General features: G+C 40.5%; 1 protein-coding gene across 4 annotated transcripts in view; it reads left to right on the forward strand.

The window, feature by feature from the left end:
• CREB5 (cAMP responsive element binding protein 5) overlaps positions 1–19,500 on the forward strand; it is a 416,145-nt gene that overhangs the window by 75,090 nt on the left and 321,555 nt on the right. For all 4 annotated transcript variants that reach the window (XM_082633028.1, XM_082633029.1, XM_082633031.1 and 1 more), the window contains exons 2-4: positions 809–880; positions 6,327–6,420; positions 19,342–19,463. In XM_082633028.1, coding sequence (XP_082489154.1) covers positions 827–880; positions 6,327–6,420; positions 19,342–19,463 — 270 coding nt within the window. In that variant the 5' untranslated portion in view covers positions 809–826. The remainder of the gene's footprint in view (positions 1–808; positions 881–6,326; positions 6,421–19,341; positions 19,464–19,500) is intronic.

Below are 19,500 nucleotides of genomic sequence, written 5' to 3' on the forward strand. Positions count from 1 at the left end.
CTCAATTTTTGCCTCATGAACTTACCTTAGAACCTAACCCCTGCATAAGAAAAGACCATACTATAGTTTAACATATGTCTGAGATCACAACATAAGGTTTCTCCCTGCAAAGCTACCTTATTCCAGACAATTTATCTAGATCAGAGGGGCAGTCGCCTTAATCTGATTTTAATTTCAAATCAGCCTGTAAAACCAAATTAATGAAATATTTAAGGTAATGCTTTTTGCATTTGCTGATTTCTCGTCACCTCTGCACAACTTGGATAGCTTTTGTTGAGGCATCATCAAATGCCTGAGATGAAAGAGAATTTAAGACCGTGGCTCACTGCCAGTGTCATTTGCTAAGCTGGCTGTAGGGCTACCTTGCGTCCCTTGCTCATACTGAAGCTCAGTGGGGTGATCATGGGAGAATCATTTGACCTGATGCTCAGGGTTGGTCCTCACACTGATGATTGCCCAGTAACTACCCTTCTCTTGCTCTTTGCCTTGCACAGGTGGGGTTTTACCTGATAATAACACCCACCAGGCAGAATTTCTGCTGCAATAGACATTGTTTTTGGTTGCATTTTGTTGGCATTTTTTCTTCAAAGTGCAGTAAATATGCACTCAAGAAAACACAGTGGGAACTTGGACCGCAGGGAGCCTAATAAACTTCAGCAAGGCAGGACCTGTTGTTCATGTTTATGTTTTTCTCATCTAATTTGGGAATTGGCATAGGAGGGGGCTCCGAGCCATTGCCTTTCTCAGGTAGAAGCAGGAGATATTCATGAATCTCTGTTTTCCTTCCTCTCTCCCCCTGACCCTTCAGATTTATGAGGAATCCAAGATGAATTTGGAGCAGGAGAGGCCGTTTGTCTGCAGTGCCCCAGGCTGCTCCCAGGTGAGTGTAGGGGGGTCCTCCACTCTGGCCTGCAGGGGATGCAGTACCTTCCCACAGTGAGGCAACTCTCACTTGGCAGTCATGCCTGCTGTTGGCTTTTCTTCTTCACCAAGATATTCTCAAAGTCCCCCTCACCATCATCATCACCATCATCACCATCATCATCATCATCACCATCATCATCATCATCATTTTCCACTTTGACTAGTTTGAACTACTTCCCTCACAGCCTCTGAAATACATCAGTGTTGGCCATTTCCATCCATAACTTTCCCCTGGAAGTAAGCCAGCCGCATCCTGCCCACCAGATGTTCAGGATTGTTGTTTCAGACAGGGGGAAAGAGGGTGCTCTCTTTGACAATAGCCACTTGAATTCTGGGCCTTTGGATTACTGGTGAAATAGCTCACCATCAGAGACTGAATTCGATTTTGTTTTGTTTTCCCGTTTGAGTAAAATAAACCCCCTGTGACTCTTCTAGAACCCACAGTTTTTCCATTTATCTAAACTTTGAGAGAGGAAGTTGGCCTGCTATGCTGGGTTAACCCTCTTTTAGCTTCTGATGGCTGCCATCAAGTGGATTAGATGTGAGGCTTACATGAGGTACTGTGTGCGGAGTGTTTAGTAAAGGACCTGCACATTGTGCTCAATTGACGCCCACTGTTGCTATGGTGACTGCTGCTACTATTGTACTAGAACCCATCTCTTTGAAAGAAACTGGAAACATCCATCATCTAAAATCAGAATTTGACATTTTTCCTTTGGAACAGGGTGGTGACTTTTTCTACACTTGACCCTTTGGATATCTCCAAGTTCCGGTCACTGGAAAATGACCACACATGGTGCTCTCATGCCAAGATCTTCATTTTATGGGATAAAGGACAAGCTTAGAACTCAGAGCACAGGCATGTGGGTAGTTATGCTCTCTTTCTCTGAAGTGCCCAGTAGTTTCAGGTGGAATCAAGCCCCACTCTCTTGCCTGTTTATGTTGTGGGGTTGGCAGCACAGCGTAGAGCCATGTCTGGGAGTCAGTGAGAGGTGATGTCCATTAAGGACCCTTTTCACTGTTTCTCCCCAGAGAGTTTGAGGAGGGTTCTGGAAGCTTGCTGGAGGGAATACGCCATGGAAGCATGAAATGTTATTGCCTCGCGATGCCGCTGTTGACATCAGCCACCAGCTGAGAAACCAGCCTCCTTTGCTTGCGTTCTGGCAGATTCTGCAGGGGCTTTTATTTGAATGTTGGTTTTTACCTAATAAATAAGGAAAGCAGTAGAGAAAATTATTTTGAATTTCAACTATATTTTGGCAAGCTTGTCTTGGAGGTCCTTTTGAAATAGGAAACACTGGGAAGACACAGATAGGTTGAAGTACTGGGAAAAGTTCTGCTAGACCAGGACTCTCCATTGTGAATGCAGAAAATTGCCTTATCTAAGTTAAAACTGATTTCCACTTAGTTTCCTTAAGGAGGAGTCTCAATAGCTAGAAAGAATCCAATAACTTGAGCAGTTTGCTTTGCTGTGGCTGTAAAAATGTGACATTAAGTTTTATTCAATTTGAGTCACTCAGCACATTTTTGAGGGTCCTGCTCTGTGCATAAAACACATGTATCCCTGCCTTCATGGAACTTCTAGCCTAGGCATTACATTTGGAACCACATAAGCAATTCATCAATTAATTAATGAATTGCAATTTTCCATGAAGGAAGAGCACAGGCCACCCTGAAGACTATCATAGGGGGATTTACTTTACTTGGGGAAGATAATGGGGGTGTCTCTGTGGAAGGGGCATTTAAGGGAAAGGGATCCTCAAGAGACTTAGCAAAGGCCAGAGAGGGTTCATGGCAAGTTAGGGTTCCAGGTGAGTCCAGGATTGTGAATGATGGTAGAGGAGAGCCTTTAAGAAAGAGGTATTTAGCCACATCCAGCATTTGGATAAGTCAGAGAGAAAAGAAGTGTACAGAGGACATTGGACTATGTGGCAGAATTTCCCAAGCTTGGCACTACCAATATTTGGGGCTGAATAATTCTTTGTTGTGTATGTGTGGGGGGCTTCCCTGTGCATTATAGGATGCTTAGCAGCATCCCTGACCTCTATCTGTCAGATCCCAGTAGCGCTCCCCAGTTGTGAAAACCAGAAATGTTTCCAGGCATTACTAAATGTCCCCTTGGGGGCCAAATTGCCTCCGGTTGAGAGTGACTGCCCAGTGACTTGCATTTTGGCTTTAGCCTTGTTTCTTTTTGGATCCCTTCCCTTTTGGGAATTGCCTACTTCTAAGTGATGCTCCCCCATTCTATTTTCGGTATTGCTATAAGCCATCTTTTCTCCTTTTTGGAATCAGGCAGGGTATAAATAAATAAATGCTACAGACGTGTGGTCACTGGTGTCAGACACTGCTAGAGCTGGCACAGCAAGAGGCCTGAGCAGGGGCTGTTGGGTTAGGCAGTTGGCTGTTTGCCGGCGACCTATGAGAGAGGAGTTGGGGTGGGGGCCAGATTGAGTGAGTGGGTGGTGAGGAAGTGGAGGTGGCCAGCATAGAGGAGCCTTTCAAGAGTGCTAGGGAGTGACGGGAAGCAGAGTGATATAATGGTAGCCTGAGAAGGAAGCAGCTTGAGAAAAGGTTTTTTTTTTTTTTTTTTTTTTAACATCTTTATTGGAGTATCATTGCTTTACAGTGGTGTGTTAGTTTCTGCTTTATAACAAAGTGAATCAGCTATACGTATACATATATCAAGTCAAGGCTCGCCAGGCTGGATTTAGTCAAGGGCAAGGAGGAGTGAGCATACTGGCTTGAAGGACCACAGCTGGAGTGCCCTTCCCCAGACTGTAGGGGTGTAGAGGATCCTGTGGAGGTGGGGGGGGGGGGGCGATGCTCATTCCTCAGAGACAGGAGGGAATGGAAATAGGACCTATGAAATTAATGTAAATTCTGAGATGGAGGTGATAATAAATGTTGAAGGGGTGCATTTCAAATGACCTTGAACTTCAGTGAAGGAGCAGGTCATTTCCTTGAGAAGGCTGGGTGAACTGAGGAAAGGTTTGGAGAAACATGAAACTTGAGAATTTACATAGTTTCTTGGTTTTAAGGTAAAATTCCAAGCCTCTTCCTTCAACCCCCACTAAATTTAAATGTAAAGATATATCTAAAACTTGATGTCTCTATTTAATGTGGAAGTGTTCCTTTTTCTTGATAAGCTATTATAAAAATATGAGCATCTTTCAATTGAAGAGATATTAGAATTGAGAAAATATGGTGGTTGGCCAGTGATTCCAAGGGTCTGCTGGTGGGGTGTTAGGGAATCAGTCCATCATGGCATTTACTTGAGCGATGTTCCATAGCCTGGGACCTGCATGGAGAAGAAAGGATGTCTGGGAATTGGAAAGGGGAGTAAATATGAATTATGAGTGCTTGCAGTGTGTTGGAGGTGATGGATGGATTCCCCTCCCACCCCCTTTTCCCCTCATTGGAAAGAACCTTGGCTCTATTAGGAATGGCCTATAATACCTGGGAGGGGTGTGTGTGTGTGTGTGTGTGTGTGTGTGTGTGTGTGTGTGTGTGTGTGTGTGTGTGTGTGTGTGTGTGTGTGTGTGTGTGTGTGTGTGTGTGTGTGTGTGTGTGTGTGTGTGTGTGTGTGTGTGTGTGTTACGGCTCCTTATAAGTTAGCTTTGTCCCAAAAGTGAGGAGAAACAAGCTTCTCTTGCTCTTTCTGATCTCACAAAGTCCAATGTTAATTTCACTGTTCCTTTGTCCTCTGCATTTACCTTGTTTTAAGTTCCAGTGGTCTCTCTCAGCTCTGTATCTATTGCAGACTGTACATTTTGGTTATTTACAATTTTCTATTTTCCTACCAAATTAAAAAAAAATCACAGATATCCTATATTGTCTTATTTGGAAGGTAATTATAATTAATATGAGATATCATGGAGATTATTAGTAGTATATAATAAGTATTCTTCTTTATATTCTATTTTAGGTCATTATTTTATGGAGCCAAAAATGGTTAACAAAATGGCTGCAAATGAAGGATATTCCCATGTTGTTTTTTGGTATATATTACAGAAAAGAATTATAATAAGGCTTTTGACAGAAAGACTAAGAAATTTAACCTATGTGTCTAAGCCACACATGGTAGTGTCACTTATTTGATGCAGTCATTCTACTATAGTGTTATAGAGGACCAGATGATCCTGCAGGAAAAACCTACATGTCATGAAGACTTCTGTGTATTCAGAAATCTGGCATTATCACCATGTGTTGCAACTTCTGTACTCTCCAATTTATGTTATACAAATGACAAAGAAATAAGTGATATTTATTTGAAGAACTACTTTTAGAATATTCCAAAGGATTTAGCCCAGTGAATCCCCTCATTCTCGTGAATACAAATTATACTGTTTGCAGAAAAGATTTCTACCTTAATATACAATGGTAATTGAAATTTATAATGGCTATCCTGAGGAGCTGGGACGCTCTGAGAGATTTTCTAGATTGTCAAAGATTCGGAAATATTCAGCAGTCTTCATTGTCTTTTGTTGAATTTTCATTTGACTTTGATAAAGCAGATACCCTGTTAAGTTCAGTTATTAAAACATACCAGTCTGAGTCAGGATAGGCTAGGATCTGCTACAATAACAAATTAGTTCAAAGCTTCAATGACTTAACACAACAAAGGCTTATTTCAGTTTCCCAAGCATACATTTCAGTTATAGATTGGCAGGATATTTTTCATAATCCTTCAGAATTCAGAGATGCTCTTCATAATTCTTCAGAGATTTAGGATGATTGAGGGGCCACTATTTCTTGTATTGTGAACCTCTTTGCTAAAAGGGAGAGGGTCTTGCCCCAAGAAATAGATGCTCACATCTGGGTGACATGTCACTTCCATTCATGACTCAATGGGTAGAACTACTCACATGGCCCCACCCAATCACAAGAGAGGCAGGAAATCCAATTCCACCATATGACCAGAAGCCAGACAGCTGAAAATATTTGGCCGCAGCATTTTTGACAACCATAATATCATTCCCTGAAAATTAAAAATAAAGTGGTGGTTTACTACACTACATGGAGTATAGAACACTAAAAATAATTTGCTGTGTTACTATAAATCATATGTATAATTATAATTAATAAGATAATCAGTGTGCAAGGTCTTCATAAACAGAAACATACTATGCAAATGTCATGGGGTACATCTTTAGATATATATGGCAAATAATTAAGCGTGACATGTAGTTCTTTTCCAAAGTTTGACATGAATGCATATGTGCTTGCATCAAATAATTTGTCATTTTACTTACCATGATTTCACACTTTTTCAGAATGAATTTTTTGTTTTCCTTGTCACATTTGCAGTGCTGAATGAATCTTTTTCTCTATGATGGTAAAATACATATTACAAAACTGAATGGCTCCTCTCCCCTCTCCCTTTTTTTCTATTTGTCTGACAGCGCTTCCCAACAGAGGACCATCTGATGATTCATAGGCACAAGCATGAAATGACTTTGAAGTTTCCCTCAATAAAAACAGACAATATGTTATCAGGTAAGGAGCCATCAGGCAAAGACGCTTTGGGTGATCAGATCAGCCTCATGTGAGATACTTGTTCTACAGAATAGGATGATTTCCACTGGCAAATTCTACACCTTGAAAATTTATATTTCTAAAGTATAGCTGAGGCTTAAAATAATGGTAAGCAGGAATGTAATCCACTAATGTAGTGTTCACTCAAATAATTGGAGAGCTATGACTTCTTGTTTTCTGGAATGTGAAATATTTATTACTATGAAACTTGGCTCCATATAAGGATTTTTTAACATCACATACCTGTAATTACTCAAGCAACAGATATTAATTGAGCATCTGTAATGCACACTGCACTGTTCTGAGTGCCGTGGAGGTGTGAAGATTGATATGATTACTGTTTTCGAGGACATCACAATGTGTGTGTGAAAACTTAGCTAAAATAGAAGACTGTCCATGATATATATCAACTGAGCATTGTAAGGAAAAATGCTGTGTGACTTTAGCAGAAGGAGCTCTCTTTCTGGACTGAGCTGGTCAGTGAAGGTTTCCTTAAGAAACAGTACCGGCTTCATAATTGGGAAATTAAATAAGATAATGTGTGGAAATACAAGTGCTCAGCGAATGTGATCATAAATAAATAATAATGATAATCCATCCATTAATTTCCATTCTGTCCCATCTTGAGAGGTAGTGTGGTCAATTAGAAAGAGTGCAAGGAGTGAGGAAACTTGAACTCTAGCCTGGCCAGATGACCTTGAGCAAGTTGGTAAACACTTCTGGGCTTCAGTTTCTTTTTCCATTAAATGGGAATGATTTTATCTGCCCAGTCTATTTCACAGGCTTATTGTGATCCAATGAAAGCATGTAAGTGCAAGAGTTTCATAAACCCTAGCAGGGCAATTGAAGCATTTCCTGTTGCCCTTCTCAGGCTAGAAATATTTCACTCAAGCCACTGTCTCCCTGGCATCGTGAAAGAAATAATACGCCCATGAACATGTTTTAAATGACATCACAAGAGAAACTGACTGCACAGGCAAAACTGACTCGTATAATTGAGGATTTCTATGGCACTTAAATTTTACAAGTATTTTATTATCACTCTTATTAGTAAATACCCTAAGAGTTTTTTCAGACAGGTTATTATTACAACCCACATTTTACAGATAGAGATGGAGGGGCATGGGAGAGGGAGCAGCTTTCCTAAACTCACCAACAGGGCAAAAAAATAGGGCCCTTGATCCTGCAGTCCTAACCCTCTGACTTGCACCAGCTACTGCTTTGTCAGGCTTCATCAGTTTATATATATGATCAAATACTCCCAGTGACGGGACTGTCCACACGTCTTCACTGTCTGGCCTGTGACTTGTTAATGGTGCAGATGGGCTGTGATTTGCAAGACTCTCGTGTTCAAAGGCAGCTTCTTCCCTTCCTTCCTCTACCACCTCTCTCTCAGCCTGTTTGTTTTTATTGAACTAGATGGCTCTTCAGAAATAACTTTATCTTTCCTTAAGTCTAGAAACAGAGATGCAGAAACTCAAATTTCTAAGAATTATGAAAGCCTAGAAGGGTTAGGAAGGGTGTTCTGTTCTTTTGTTTTTATCATTTATTATGTTCTATAGAGTCACATGTGGTGTAACCTTATAGTTTAACAATGAACATGTATAGGAAAGTAGCAAGACTCTAGACTTTGGAATTCCCAATATTTCAAGTAATAAGTTCACCCTTTATTTCTCCCAAACAGGATCCCTAAAATAAGGTGCCTGGGGGTAGGGGAGTGGGAGGTGAGTGTGAAGGAGTGGTGATTATGTGACGATATTATCACTATAGAGGTAAGTACCAGCGTAGTATCTCTCAGGTAGACTGCTGGGATGGCCCTACAGGGAGCCCCATCCAAAGGTCTGAAGAAAAGTAGCTAAAGATGTGGGAACATTTCTATAGATTTCCTATAGGTTTTTGATGAAACTCTTGAAACTTTTCAGTAGTTCTTACCAGATTCTTATTAATTTGTTATGTCAAACTCAGAATAAGAAAATGAAGGGAGAAATAAATGAGGAAAAACAGCATGAATAATATAAGGGCATATTTTCTTTTGCTTTCTCAGGTTTTATATTGAAGCTGGTATGAGGCCATTTCATACTCCCAATGAAACTAAGTGCTAAATTTTTTAAACCATTTTTTAATTGAAGGATAGTTGATTAACAGTGTTGTGCTAATTTCTGCTGTGCAGCAGAGGGACCCAGTTATACACAGATATACATTCTTTTTTAAAAAATATTCTTTTCCATTATGGTTTATCCCAGGAGATTGGATATAGTTCCCTGTGCTAAATTTTTAAACTTGCTACGCACTCTGCATGTTTGTAGTCTCGTAGAAATTTCTTGCTGGAACAGAATACAGAGCTATGCAGTCCAGCTCCAGGGGCTGAGGTGTCAACTACATGTCATATGCCAATGTTGTCTACACTGAATTGTAATATGCTATTTACTGAGTATTTGTGCTTTGCATTTTTTTTCCAGGAAAGTCTTTAGAATATATTTATCTCAAACATCATTTCAGTTTTAGCATATTAGATTGTGATTGTCAATATGACTGAAGTTTTATTTGTCTGTATTTTTTTTGTATTTTTTGTTTGTCTGTATTTGTCTGTATAATTTACTCAGATTTGAACTTACCAAAAGCTTCAGAATCTGCTTTTATTAAAAATATGTTCATTAGAATTTTATTTCTTAATGTACCTCAAACCTATTTTGTGGCCTCTCATGAAGATGAATAATTTTGTACAGCTCGAAATATAGTAACAATAAAAATAAAAATAGTATAAATCAAATCTTAAATCAGCAAGCCTCATCAGGGCAAAAATGTTCAAGGCTATTTCTTTTTCAAGCAATATTTTTTTTAAGCAATATTCAATTACCCAAAATTTCATTTCAGATGAATTGGAGTTCAACATATATTAAGGAGATAAAGTATAGTAGGTATGTTTATTACTAATTTCAGGGTATCTAGCTAACCTTAATTTTGGAAAATCACTTCATCCTTCTTTAATTGCAAATATTATAGTTAGGGAAGTTATTAATATATCACACATATACATTTGAAGGGTAAATGTCTAAAGAGTTGTAAGATCTGAAATAATTTTATAGCTTTGCCATAAAGTCCATTTTATTTAAGCCAGGTAGAATTTATTATTCAAAATGACTGTAAATAATCTTTGACGTGCCACAAAGCAGGATAATAAAAGTGACGGTCATGGTGTTTTATTAACATGAGTCTGCTCTTACTGATAGACAGTAAACATAAAACCTCTCCTTCTAAAGGGACAGTACATGTCCCTAGTAAGGACATGAATAGGGGTGGTGGTGTTGGATTCTGAGGGCAAAGACTTCCATTCCCTCCCACCTTGGTCCTTCCATCCTTATTTGGGCTATGTGGTACATTTCCAGTGTCCTGATGTGACGAGGGGCATGAACCTTTCCCTTCAACTGTTCTCCATCTGATAGAAAATAATTTCATGGTGAGGGAAGTTGTGATAGCAAAGGTTTTTAGGTGCCAGGTTTGAAATGAGAATCCATTGAAGACAGTATACTTCCACATACAGGTTGCAAAATTACCAGCTACCACATGACACCAGATCTGTTTGGCTTGCAAATTATGATCAAATTTCAGTATTAGAGACAAAGAGGATGGTGTTTGGGTCTATTTTAATGGTATTATGTCTAGGTATCCAGAACTTCCTAAATCTTACCCTATCAAATATCCCCACCCCCACTTCTTTACAGGGTTCCCAGGGTCTGTACAGGGAAAAAAAAAAAAAAAACAGAATAGGAATCAAAGTACAACTTTGTAGTTGAACAAATAATAAGCAAATAATATGCTAAATGAGAACTCTGTGAGTGTATGTTGTGTGTTGGGGGAATATGGTAGAAATATTGACCTAGAAGATGACTGATTTTGCTTCATGAAAGGGAAGATGAAGTTCAATAGTACTGCAAACCTTTCCCAAAAGATAAAACCTGATCCACACTCAGGTGGGAAACCTGAGAAAGAGACAGGGGACCGTGCCTTTAAATGCCTAGTCAGTTCCCTCACCAGACATCACAGCCCGATTAATGCTGCAGGCAACTGGGCTGTGCTTGGAGAGAAGTTAGGACAGGCACCAGCTGAGGTGTGGGAAGAGGGTCTGAAGTTGCCCCTTCATCACCATTCATTTAGTCAACAAACATTTAATGAGTGCCTGCAGGGATCCTATTGTGCTGAGTGCTGGGGATGTGGCATTGAACCAGACAGATGAGGTCCCTCTTCTATGGAACTGATTATATGTTGTTGGGGGTAGGGAGGAAGAGAGATAATAGACAAAAAACCAAAAACCAAACAAAACCAAAAATCCCCAGATAAATAAACAAGAAAGTATCAGTTAGGGAGAAGTGTTCTGATGAAGATAAAACATGATAATGTGACATCAGCGGCCAGCAGGCTGCCCAAGGGAGGTCAGGAAAGGCCTCTTCTAGATGAATGGCATTTCAGAGACCTGATGTTCAGCACTCCAGGCTCAGGGGTTCTTTCTCCCTGACCTCTGAATATGGTGGGGCTGGAAGTGGTAAAACCCCAAGACCAGATGCGGTGCAGCTGACGGCATCTTGCGCTGACACAAGGAAGAGAGGCAAGAGAGACTGGCTTCCTCATCCCATCTTCCTTATCACCGTCTGATACAGACCATCTAATATACATGACAATACAGTCCTTCAGAGCCCAACTGAGACCTGGATTAGGTCTAGAAGTAGGGCCTATCTCTAGTTCCACACTCTAAACCTAATACTTACTGTGGAGAAAGCAAAATGTTTTCAATGAAGTAGAACTTTTGTCTCCAAGAGATTGTTGGTGATCAACCAGAGAATCTCAGAACCCGAATCCATTGCTCATGGCTCTTTGCTATAAACCCTACTTAATAATCCAAGAGCATTTTTTTTTTTTTTTTTTTTTTTTTTTGCGGTGCGCGGGCCTCTCACTGTTGTGGCCTCTCCCATTGCGGAGCACAGGCTCCGGATGCGCAGTTTCAGCGGCCATGGTTCACGGGCCCAGCCGCTCCGCGGCATGTGGGATCCTCCCAGACCAGGACACGAACCCGTGTCCCCTGCATCGGCAGGCGGACTCTCAACCACTGCGCCACCAGGGAAGCCCCTCCAAGAGCATTTTAAGGGAGGAGCCAGAGGAAAGGTGACATATCTCACTCCAGATTCTTTTTGGAATGAACTGGGATATAAAAAGTAAATAAATCTCTGTCTCTGTCTCTCTGTCTCTCTCTTGCACACACACACACACACATACACATGTGCGTCCCATACTTAGCTTCTTTCTCTTCCATTGATGGTAAAGTTACATAGTGACTTCTCACTTTGGAAATTAATTAGATCTTTATGGAACAGAGGGTGGTGGAGATGGTTTGCACCAGAGGGCAGCATGATAATAGCAATAGCTACCATTTATTGCCTTATCTTATGCCTGTAATGTGCCCCCTGCTTTATATATATTGTCATTTAATCCTGGCTACTTTTTTTTCATATGAGTAAACAAGATCAAGAGGGTAAGCAATTTGTCCAAAGTCCCTATCTGTCTATAATTTTCTCACTGTACACATAGATTTGGTGAGGTACACATATTAGTAGTTTTGGCCTTAGATTTATGTTTGGATATAAATCTATGAACTGCTTCTTCTTATATTATTGACTTATCCCTTCAATAGTCATCAACTGGAGAGACTAGTCAAACATTTTTAGGAGATTGTAGCAACACATACGAACCTTCAAGTTGCGAACTTTCAAAGATGCAAACGTTCGTTAGCGTGTCCAGTCACATAAGTTAGTTCACGTTGTCATGTGAGTGCATGTGGTTGTGCTTTTGTGTAGTTTACTGTACTGTGTTTGTTTGTTTTTATGTATTATTTGTATGAAAAGTATTATAAACCTATTACGGTACAGTACGATATATCTGACTGTGTTAGTTGGGTACCTAGGCTAATTCTGTTGGACTTATACGAACGCACTTTTGGCACAGAACTCTTTTGTATGTAGGGACTTACTGCATTGGCATTTGGACATGTCAGCTTCTCATTCATGTTTTTAGTTGGTCAAGCAAAATAGAATTTTGAAAATTCACCTGAATACGTCAAAGGCCTTGATCTACAGTCTTCCTTTATATATGAAAAACTGGCTTCCAGTCTGTTTAATCTGGAAACCAATCCCTTTTGACAAAGAGTATAGTAGAACTCAGGCAATGAGTGACTAAGTGGAAACATTAAGCTTTAGCTTCCACTATTCAGGGCCAATTTTGATCCCTTTGTTCACGTGGCCAGCAGAGACATGGTTTCACAGTGTTAATAACCCTTTTTACCAGCTCAGCTCCTCTAAAGTGAAATAAAGTTGTGGCTTAATTGCTGTTGGAACACTTAGGGGTAAGCCATGGCTGATAGTGAGTATGTAGGTGTGGAAAGTATACTTGAATTATTTAAATCTATATCTATGTCTTCTGGAGCCATGTGTTGTAAGAGATGCCTTTATCGGAGCATTTTCTAGTTGACTCACAGCCTCTCTAAGGGTATCTAGTCTACCAGCTCTCCACCTTGAAATAAGTGGATTCCAGCATGTGATTCAAGAGTGTGAGAGTGTGTCTCACTGACCTGGATCACCCCAGTCCGGGTCAATTTTTAAGCATCCCACAGCTATTGTTTAAAAACCAGAGTTACCTTGGTTTGTCCCATGGTAGCACTGCCTCTTGGGACAGATGTAGGGAAATAGTTATGTCAGTGTTACTGAAAGGACCCTAGTGCTCCTATTGTATATTCACACTCAATAAAAGGCACATTTATTGCAAAGAAGCCTGTCTAGAATTCCTCGGAATTCTGTCAGTTGTTACTGATTATTACTCTTATAAAGGATTATGCATTTTAAAATTCATTTAATGTAAACTCAATTAGGACTTTATTAAAATTCAGATAAGGTATAAGAATATTTTAAAGAAAGCATTTGCTGAAAAATTCATGGGATAAATATGACTATAAAAAGAATATTAAAAGTCTCGAAGAGGGGCTTCCATGGTGGCGCAGTGGTTGAGAGTCTGCCTGCCGATGCAGGGGACACGGGTTCGTGCCCCGGTCCGGGAAGATCCCACATGCCGCGGGGCGGCTGGGCCCGTGAGCCATGGCCGCTGAGCCTGCGCATCCGGAGCCTGTGCTCCGCAACGGGAGAGGCCACAACAGTGAGAGGCCCGCGTACAGGAAAAAAAAAAAAAAAAAAAAAAGACTCGAAGAGAAATGCCTTTTTTGAGAACCCCAACTCTTACTAAAATAGATAGGCTAATTCCAATACTTTTCTCTACTGATTTGAAAAGCGTTCTTGAGGAATTCCATTAAGCTACATTTTGTTGGCTGAAATTGAGTCATGTAAACAATAAAAATGCATTGACTTTTAAAAAATACCCTATAGGGCTTCCCTGGTGGCGTCGTGGTTGAGAGTCCGCCTGCCGATGCAGGGGACACGGAAGATCCCACATGCCGCGGAGCGGCTGGGCCCGTGAGCCATGGCTGCTGAGCCTGCGCGTCCAGAGCCTGTGCTCCGCAACAGCAGAGGCCACAACAGTGAGAGGCCTGCGTACCGCCAAAAAAAAAAAAAAAATACCCTATAGTTAGAATGGTCACTAATTCAAACTGATCTTTCTTATAACTGGTCTGAATTAGTGAGGCTTTTATAGTATCAATTTAATACAAAATGATGTAAAATTACTTGATAGAGTCTTTTAGTAATACTGTAGCTGAGACTATCAGACCAATAGGAAAAAAATTTTGCTTAGGGGACTCATATTTTTCTCCTCTGGTATAAGATGGGAAGTCTGCTTTTCCTTTTTTTTTTTTTAATTGATGGCTTGTCACCTTGCCTTTTTTTTTTTCCCCATTGAGGAAAATGAAATATAGACAAACATATAACTCAAACACAGCTCTGAAACCGAATAAGGTAGCAACCTATTATTAAATGTAGAACAGACTAAACACTTTTTAACAGAAGAATCAGGTTTCATGCTTTAGCTTTGTGCTTGTCATTTAGGCTTTGGAATAATCATACTTGCTGGGACTGAAGCACTTGATGGTAGACAGACTATGAACTGATTGGAAAACTTAGTGAGATGCTTTTTTTCCTAGTAGTCCTAACCATATACTTGTGGTCCTTCCCAGATGTAATGTGATACAGGATTTCCTATCATAGAAATGATGGGTGAATTCCTAACTCATAATGCCAAGTTTGTGCCACTCTTCTGGGCAGATATGCAAGTAGAGCCTCTGCATGGCACATGTCCTCTACCTAGCTATTTACAGAGGCAGTGATTTTATGAAAAGATGCTCCTGTTTTCAAGAAACAGGCTCATCATTTCAGGAAGGGAACAAGATGTTGAAATATGACCAACTTTTCAAAATATGACCAACTTTTCAAAAGGTATTTTATCCCTTTTGGTGCAAATCTTTCATGTCCGATTGGTAAAGAAATCCCCAACAACGCTTGAGAGGAGTACAGGCGGGTAAGATTTATCACTTGCACTGGCCCTGGGTGTCTAGGTCTCCTGAGAACCTGGTGTGCTCTTTGCAGACTGTGAGAAGGTAGCATGCAGGCATTTCTGCAGCGCCAGTGCAGATTTACAAAGGTAACAAAAAAATACTTTCAACTCGGGTAAAGTTCAGACTCAAAAGCTATTAACTTTTTGTTTAGTTTGAGATTTGGGGTTATCTTCTCTCATTCAGATGGACCTCACTGGAGTGGAAGCACTAAAAGAAAGGGGAGCAGAAGTCCTTAAACAGTCATCTCAGCTCTGAGTTCCCACTGGAACCAGTTCCTGTAAGGCCTTGGAGTGTGGCCTGTCACTACGGAACACACCTTAGATATTATCCCCTCGTAGAGCATCGGCCACTGTTATTCAGGACATAGAAATTGCTGCTGCTGTAGCTAACTGGTGCATGCTCTTGGTTCTAAATAAGGTGTAGATTACAAGAATTTTAACTTATGACCATGGATATTACCCACTTACTTCTGGTCTAATTTCAGCTGGAATAGTTATTTGACAAGGCATTCATGTGGCTGAGAAACTCTGCCTCTTTTATTTAAGCAGCTGATAGATTTAGCTGTCCCCCTTTTGAAGATTTGCACATTTCCTGGCTTACTTGGAACTTGTACCATGTGGGATCAAAGATGACTAGAGACCCTGTATTAATTCTAATAAATGTTAAAACAAAAGTTAAGCTCCATTTTCTGGTTCCTGTTGTAACTGGAAAGAATAGCTCATTCACAAGAAGAAAATGAATTAAATATTAGGACAGTGTGCTTTATCTATTCCAAATGTGGATACAGATTACAGTTTTGCTTTTCCCTCACTCTTTTTTTTTTTTTTTTTTTCTTTTTTTGCGGTACGCGGGCCTCTCACTGTTGTGGCCTCTCCCGTTGCAGAGCACAGGCTCTGGATGCACAGGCTCAGCGGCCATGGCTCACAGGCCCAGCCGCTCTGCGGCATGTGGGATCCTCCCGGACCGGGGCACGAACCCGTGTCCCCTGCGTCGGCAGGCGGACTCTCAACCACTGCACCACCAGGGAAGCCCCTTCCCTCACTCTTATACAGCAAAGAAAGTCACGTTTGGTAACAACTCTGGGGCCTTCCTCTGAGTCTTTGTCTCTGGGGATAGGAGGGAACCAGCTGTCTTTACTGCCCATAGCTCCCCTTGTTCCATAGCTTTGTTTCCCTATTGCTGCAGAGAGGCTCAGCATGATGGATGGTGCCATTACTGTCCTGTGCCATGCTCCTTCAGCCTCCCTTTGCTGATGTATGTAGGTGCATGCTGGTATCTGGGAATAATTTTGCGTTAGAGGAGACAGAAAACAGCTCTCAACTTTGCTTGGGGCTTGGGCCCCCAAATGCCAACCTGAATTCAATTTCATGGGGCATCTCATGAACATGTCTCAGAGTTCAGGAGTCTTATGGAGCCTCTAGGATTGCTATTCTCTCTACCTGGAATCATGGTCCTCAACTTGTAAATCTCCAACAAAGAAGCACAGAGGAATAAAAGGAAAATTAAAACCTGGCAAACTAAATTCCCATTGATGACAAGTGGTCTAATATTTCAGTTCTGTTATGTGATACTTTCTCAGGTTTTTTAGGCACAGAAATGTTCCTCTCAGATAGTGAAGAGTCTGTAGGCTTGTAATGCAGTTCTATTGTGTGAGGGATATAAATGATTCCAAGATATTTCAGAAGAACCAAGGATTGTTAGGAATGTCAATTACTTATACAATTAAGCAACTCCATTACTAAATGGGGCCAAAGGCGAGTTTCAGTTTCCTCATAAGTAAAATGGAGGAAATAATTTTTACCTAATGTGGTTGGTGTGAAAATTAATGAGATGATGCATACAAAGCACTTAGCACTATGCCTGGCATGGACTAAGCATCCAATAAACGTATACACACGCACGCACACACACACACACACCCTTAACACACACACACACACACACACCACACCCTTATATTTCCACTCTCATGTTTTGTCTATTTATACCTTCTGTTCATAAATCTCCTTTATCTATATATCTAGCCGTTACCTCTGGCCTAATTTCCAGTGTCTAACCAGTTGTTACTGATGTTCCTGTTCAACTGTCCTTTACGTGGTCATATTTTCTTTGATCTACTAACAGTGACTTTTGAAGCAAACCTAGTTGTGGTGGTGATTTTAGGATTCACAGAATCATGTAACTTTAGAACTTTATTTGAAAGATGATGAACTTGAAGTCCAGAGAATGTAGGTAATTTCCCCGAAACCACATGATTTTCTAATCTGGATTTCTGGGTTGTCAGTGTTGTCTTTTACACATGCACCAAAGACCTTTGGACCTGGGAGGAGAGTCTAGGCAAAGCATGGGATTTCGACTGAGAAGCGATTATGTCTGAAAGTAAGAGAGGACTTAATAGTGATAAGATGGTTACAAATTGTGTGACCCTGTGCAAGGTACTTATTTCTCCTGTCCTAAAATAATATGCACCCTGCTTACCACATAGGATCTTGTGAGATCTATTAATAGATTCTAGACGATGTGGGAAAAAATGTAAACTGCAAAATGCTGCATAAATACTAATTTTATATTTTATAAGCCACAACACGTAACTACTATAGGTATATATTGGATACGTAGGCATATATGTGTATCTTAATAAATTAATTAATTTTCTAATAAAACTATTTTCGGTGAAACCCAATCCTTCGCATATCTTTTATCTGTAATGTCCAATTTATGATCGTCTGTTGTAGGCTCTCTATGTACTGCAAAGAGAGCTCAGAATCTTGGGAGATTGGGCTAAGAATGGGAAAGAATGCAGATGGTATTTTGTTGACTGGAATCCAAATCAACCATTTGGGTACTTCTCAGGCAGTAAAGCTCTGTGCCCATAGGGTATCGGGAGACATTGCCTTGGAAGGGCTGATTAAATGGAGATATCAAACCATTTCAGCTTCATGGGCATTAAGATATTCTTTGAATCTCAGTAGATAATTTACTGGAATTAATTACTCTTTTTATGACTTAGAAAAGTAAATAGGATTCTAGTTTCTTGCCATATAGGAATTTATAAAGAGAGTGCAGAAATTGCAAATTCATATCAACTTGAGGGCATTCTTCATTTGACTGGTGGTGATGGCTTAGAGGACTGTGCAGAAAGAGATTTGAGACTGAGTGTAGGTCAAGCTGGACAAGGGCCATAATCAATCTAGCAGTGTCTGCCACAGGCTCAGGTGGGAATAATGCATGTATATATATAATGGAAATAGCACCAAGCCCTTGGTTATAATCCTAATGTTGCCACACCTACCTGGGAGACCTTGGACAAGACCCTTAATCACTCAGGCCTTCCATTTTCTTCGCTTGTAAAATGATTGGTGTGGCCAGACTTCCCCACTGGGAAGTGGTTTTCTCTGGTTCTTTTATCTTCTGTTTCTGTGAAAAAGGCAGTTTACACAGTTTTATTCATGTCCACTCGAGAGCACCTTTACAAGGAAGATGACTGTCCTTAATAATTACAAAGGTGTGATTCTACTCTGCTTACCTTATAGGATCTTGTGAGATCTAGATTCTAGAGAATGTGTGTGAAAATATTTCATAAACTGCAAATGCTGCATAAATATTAAGCCACAAATAGTGGTTTCAGATCCTCCAGTTTTTAAGTAGTAAGCTCTCCAGACCATCAAGAATATGAAAGAAATTCTATTCCTTTTAGAGAGTCTTCTCAAAACATTCTTCTGGCTACAGCAAAAGGAAAATAAAGTTAATAATTATATTTTTAAGGGATGGAAGCTGAATGTGTTTGACTTGGAACCTTTCATCATCCTCTGTGACTCTGAAAATGAGAGAAAGAATTGCTAATTTTTATTCTCCATTAAGAAAAAGGAATTGAATGCTTGTTTCTCTCTTTGTGTTTGATACAAACATTTATAATTTTTTTGTCCTCCCAGCCCCCTAAAATCAGGCTTAACATGGACTCTGTAGATATTTTTGGCCTTATTTTAGCTAAATCATTTTTTCCAGTTAAAAGAGAGTTATTCCACACCTTGCAATGTGTATTCAAACGATATGAACTCCAGAAAGTCAACTGTGGGATCTCCTCGCCTGAAGTTGTCCAGAGGGAGGCTTGGGAAGCCCTCCCATGCCACAGCCTTCTACACATCGTATTGCTCCTCTGGGCTTTATGGTTTTATTTTCTTCCATATTCTCATTTTATTTAAAGGGCTGGAAGATTATGGGTGGCCACTCGGCATCGTCATTAAGGCGAGGGGAGGGGATTAGTGAATTTATTAGCTCGTACTTGCCACTGACTTTTGAGGAAAAGGTCCCATTTATGATCACTCGGTCTCTGTTTTCAGATCAGACTCCAACACCAACGAGATTCCTGAAGAACTGCGAGGAGGTGGGGCTCTTCAATGAGCTGGACTGTTCCCTCGAGCATGAGTTCAGGAAGGCTCAGGAGGAAGAGAGCAGCAAGCGGGTAGGTTTGCTTGGACGGACACCTGGGCAGGTGTCTC

Source organism: Mesoplodon mirus, assembly GCF_964341445.2.
Source record: "Mesoplodon mirus genome assembly, chromosome: 9".
In the NCBI taxonomy this organism is placed as follows: domain Eukaryota; kingdom Metazoa; phylum Chordata; class Mammalia; order Artiodactyla; family Ziphiidae; genus Mesoplodon; species Mesoplodon mirus.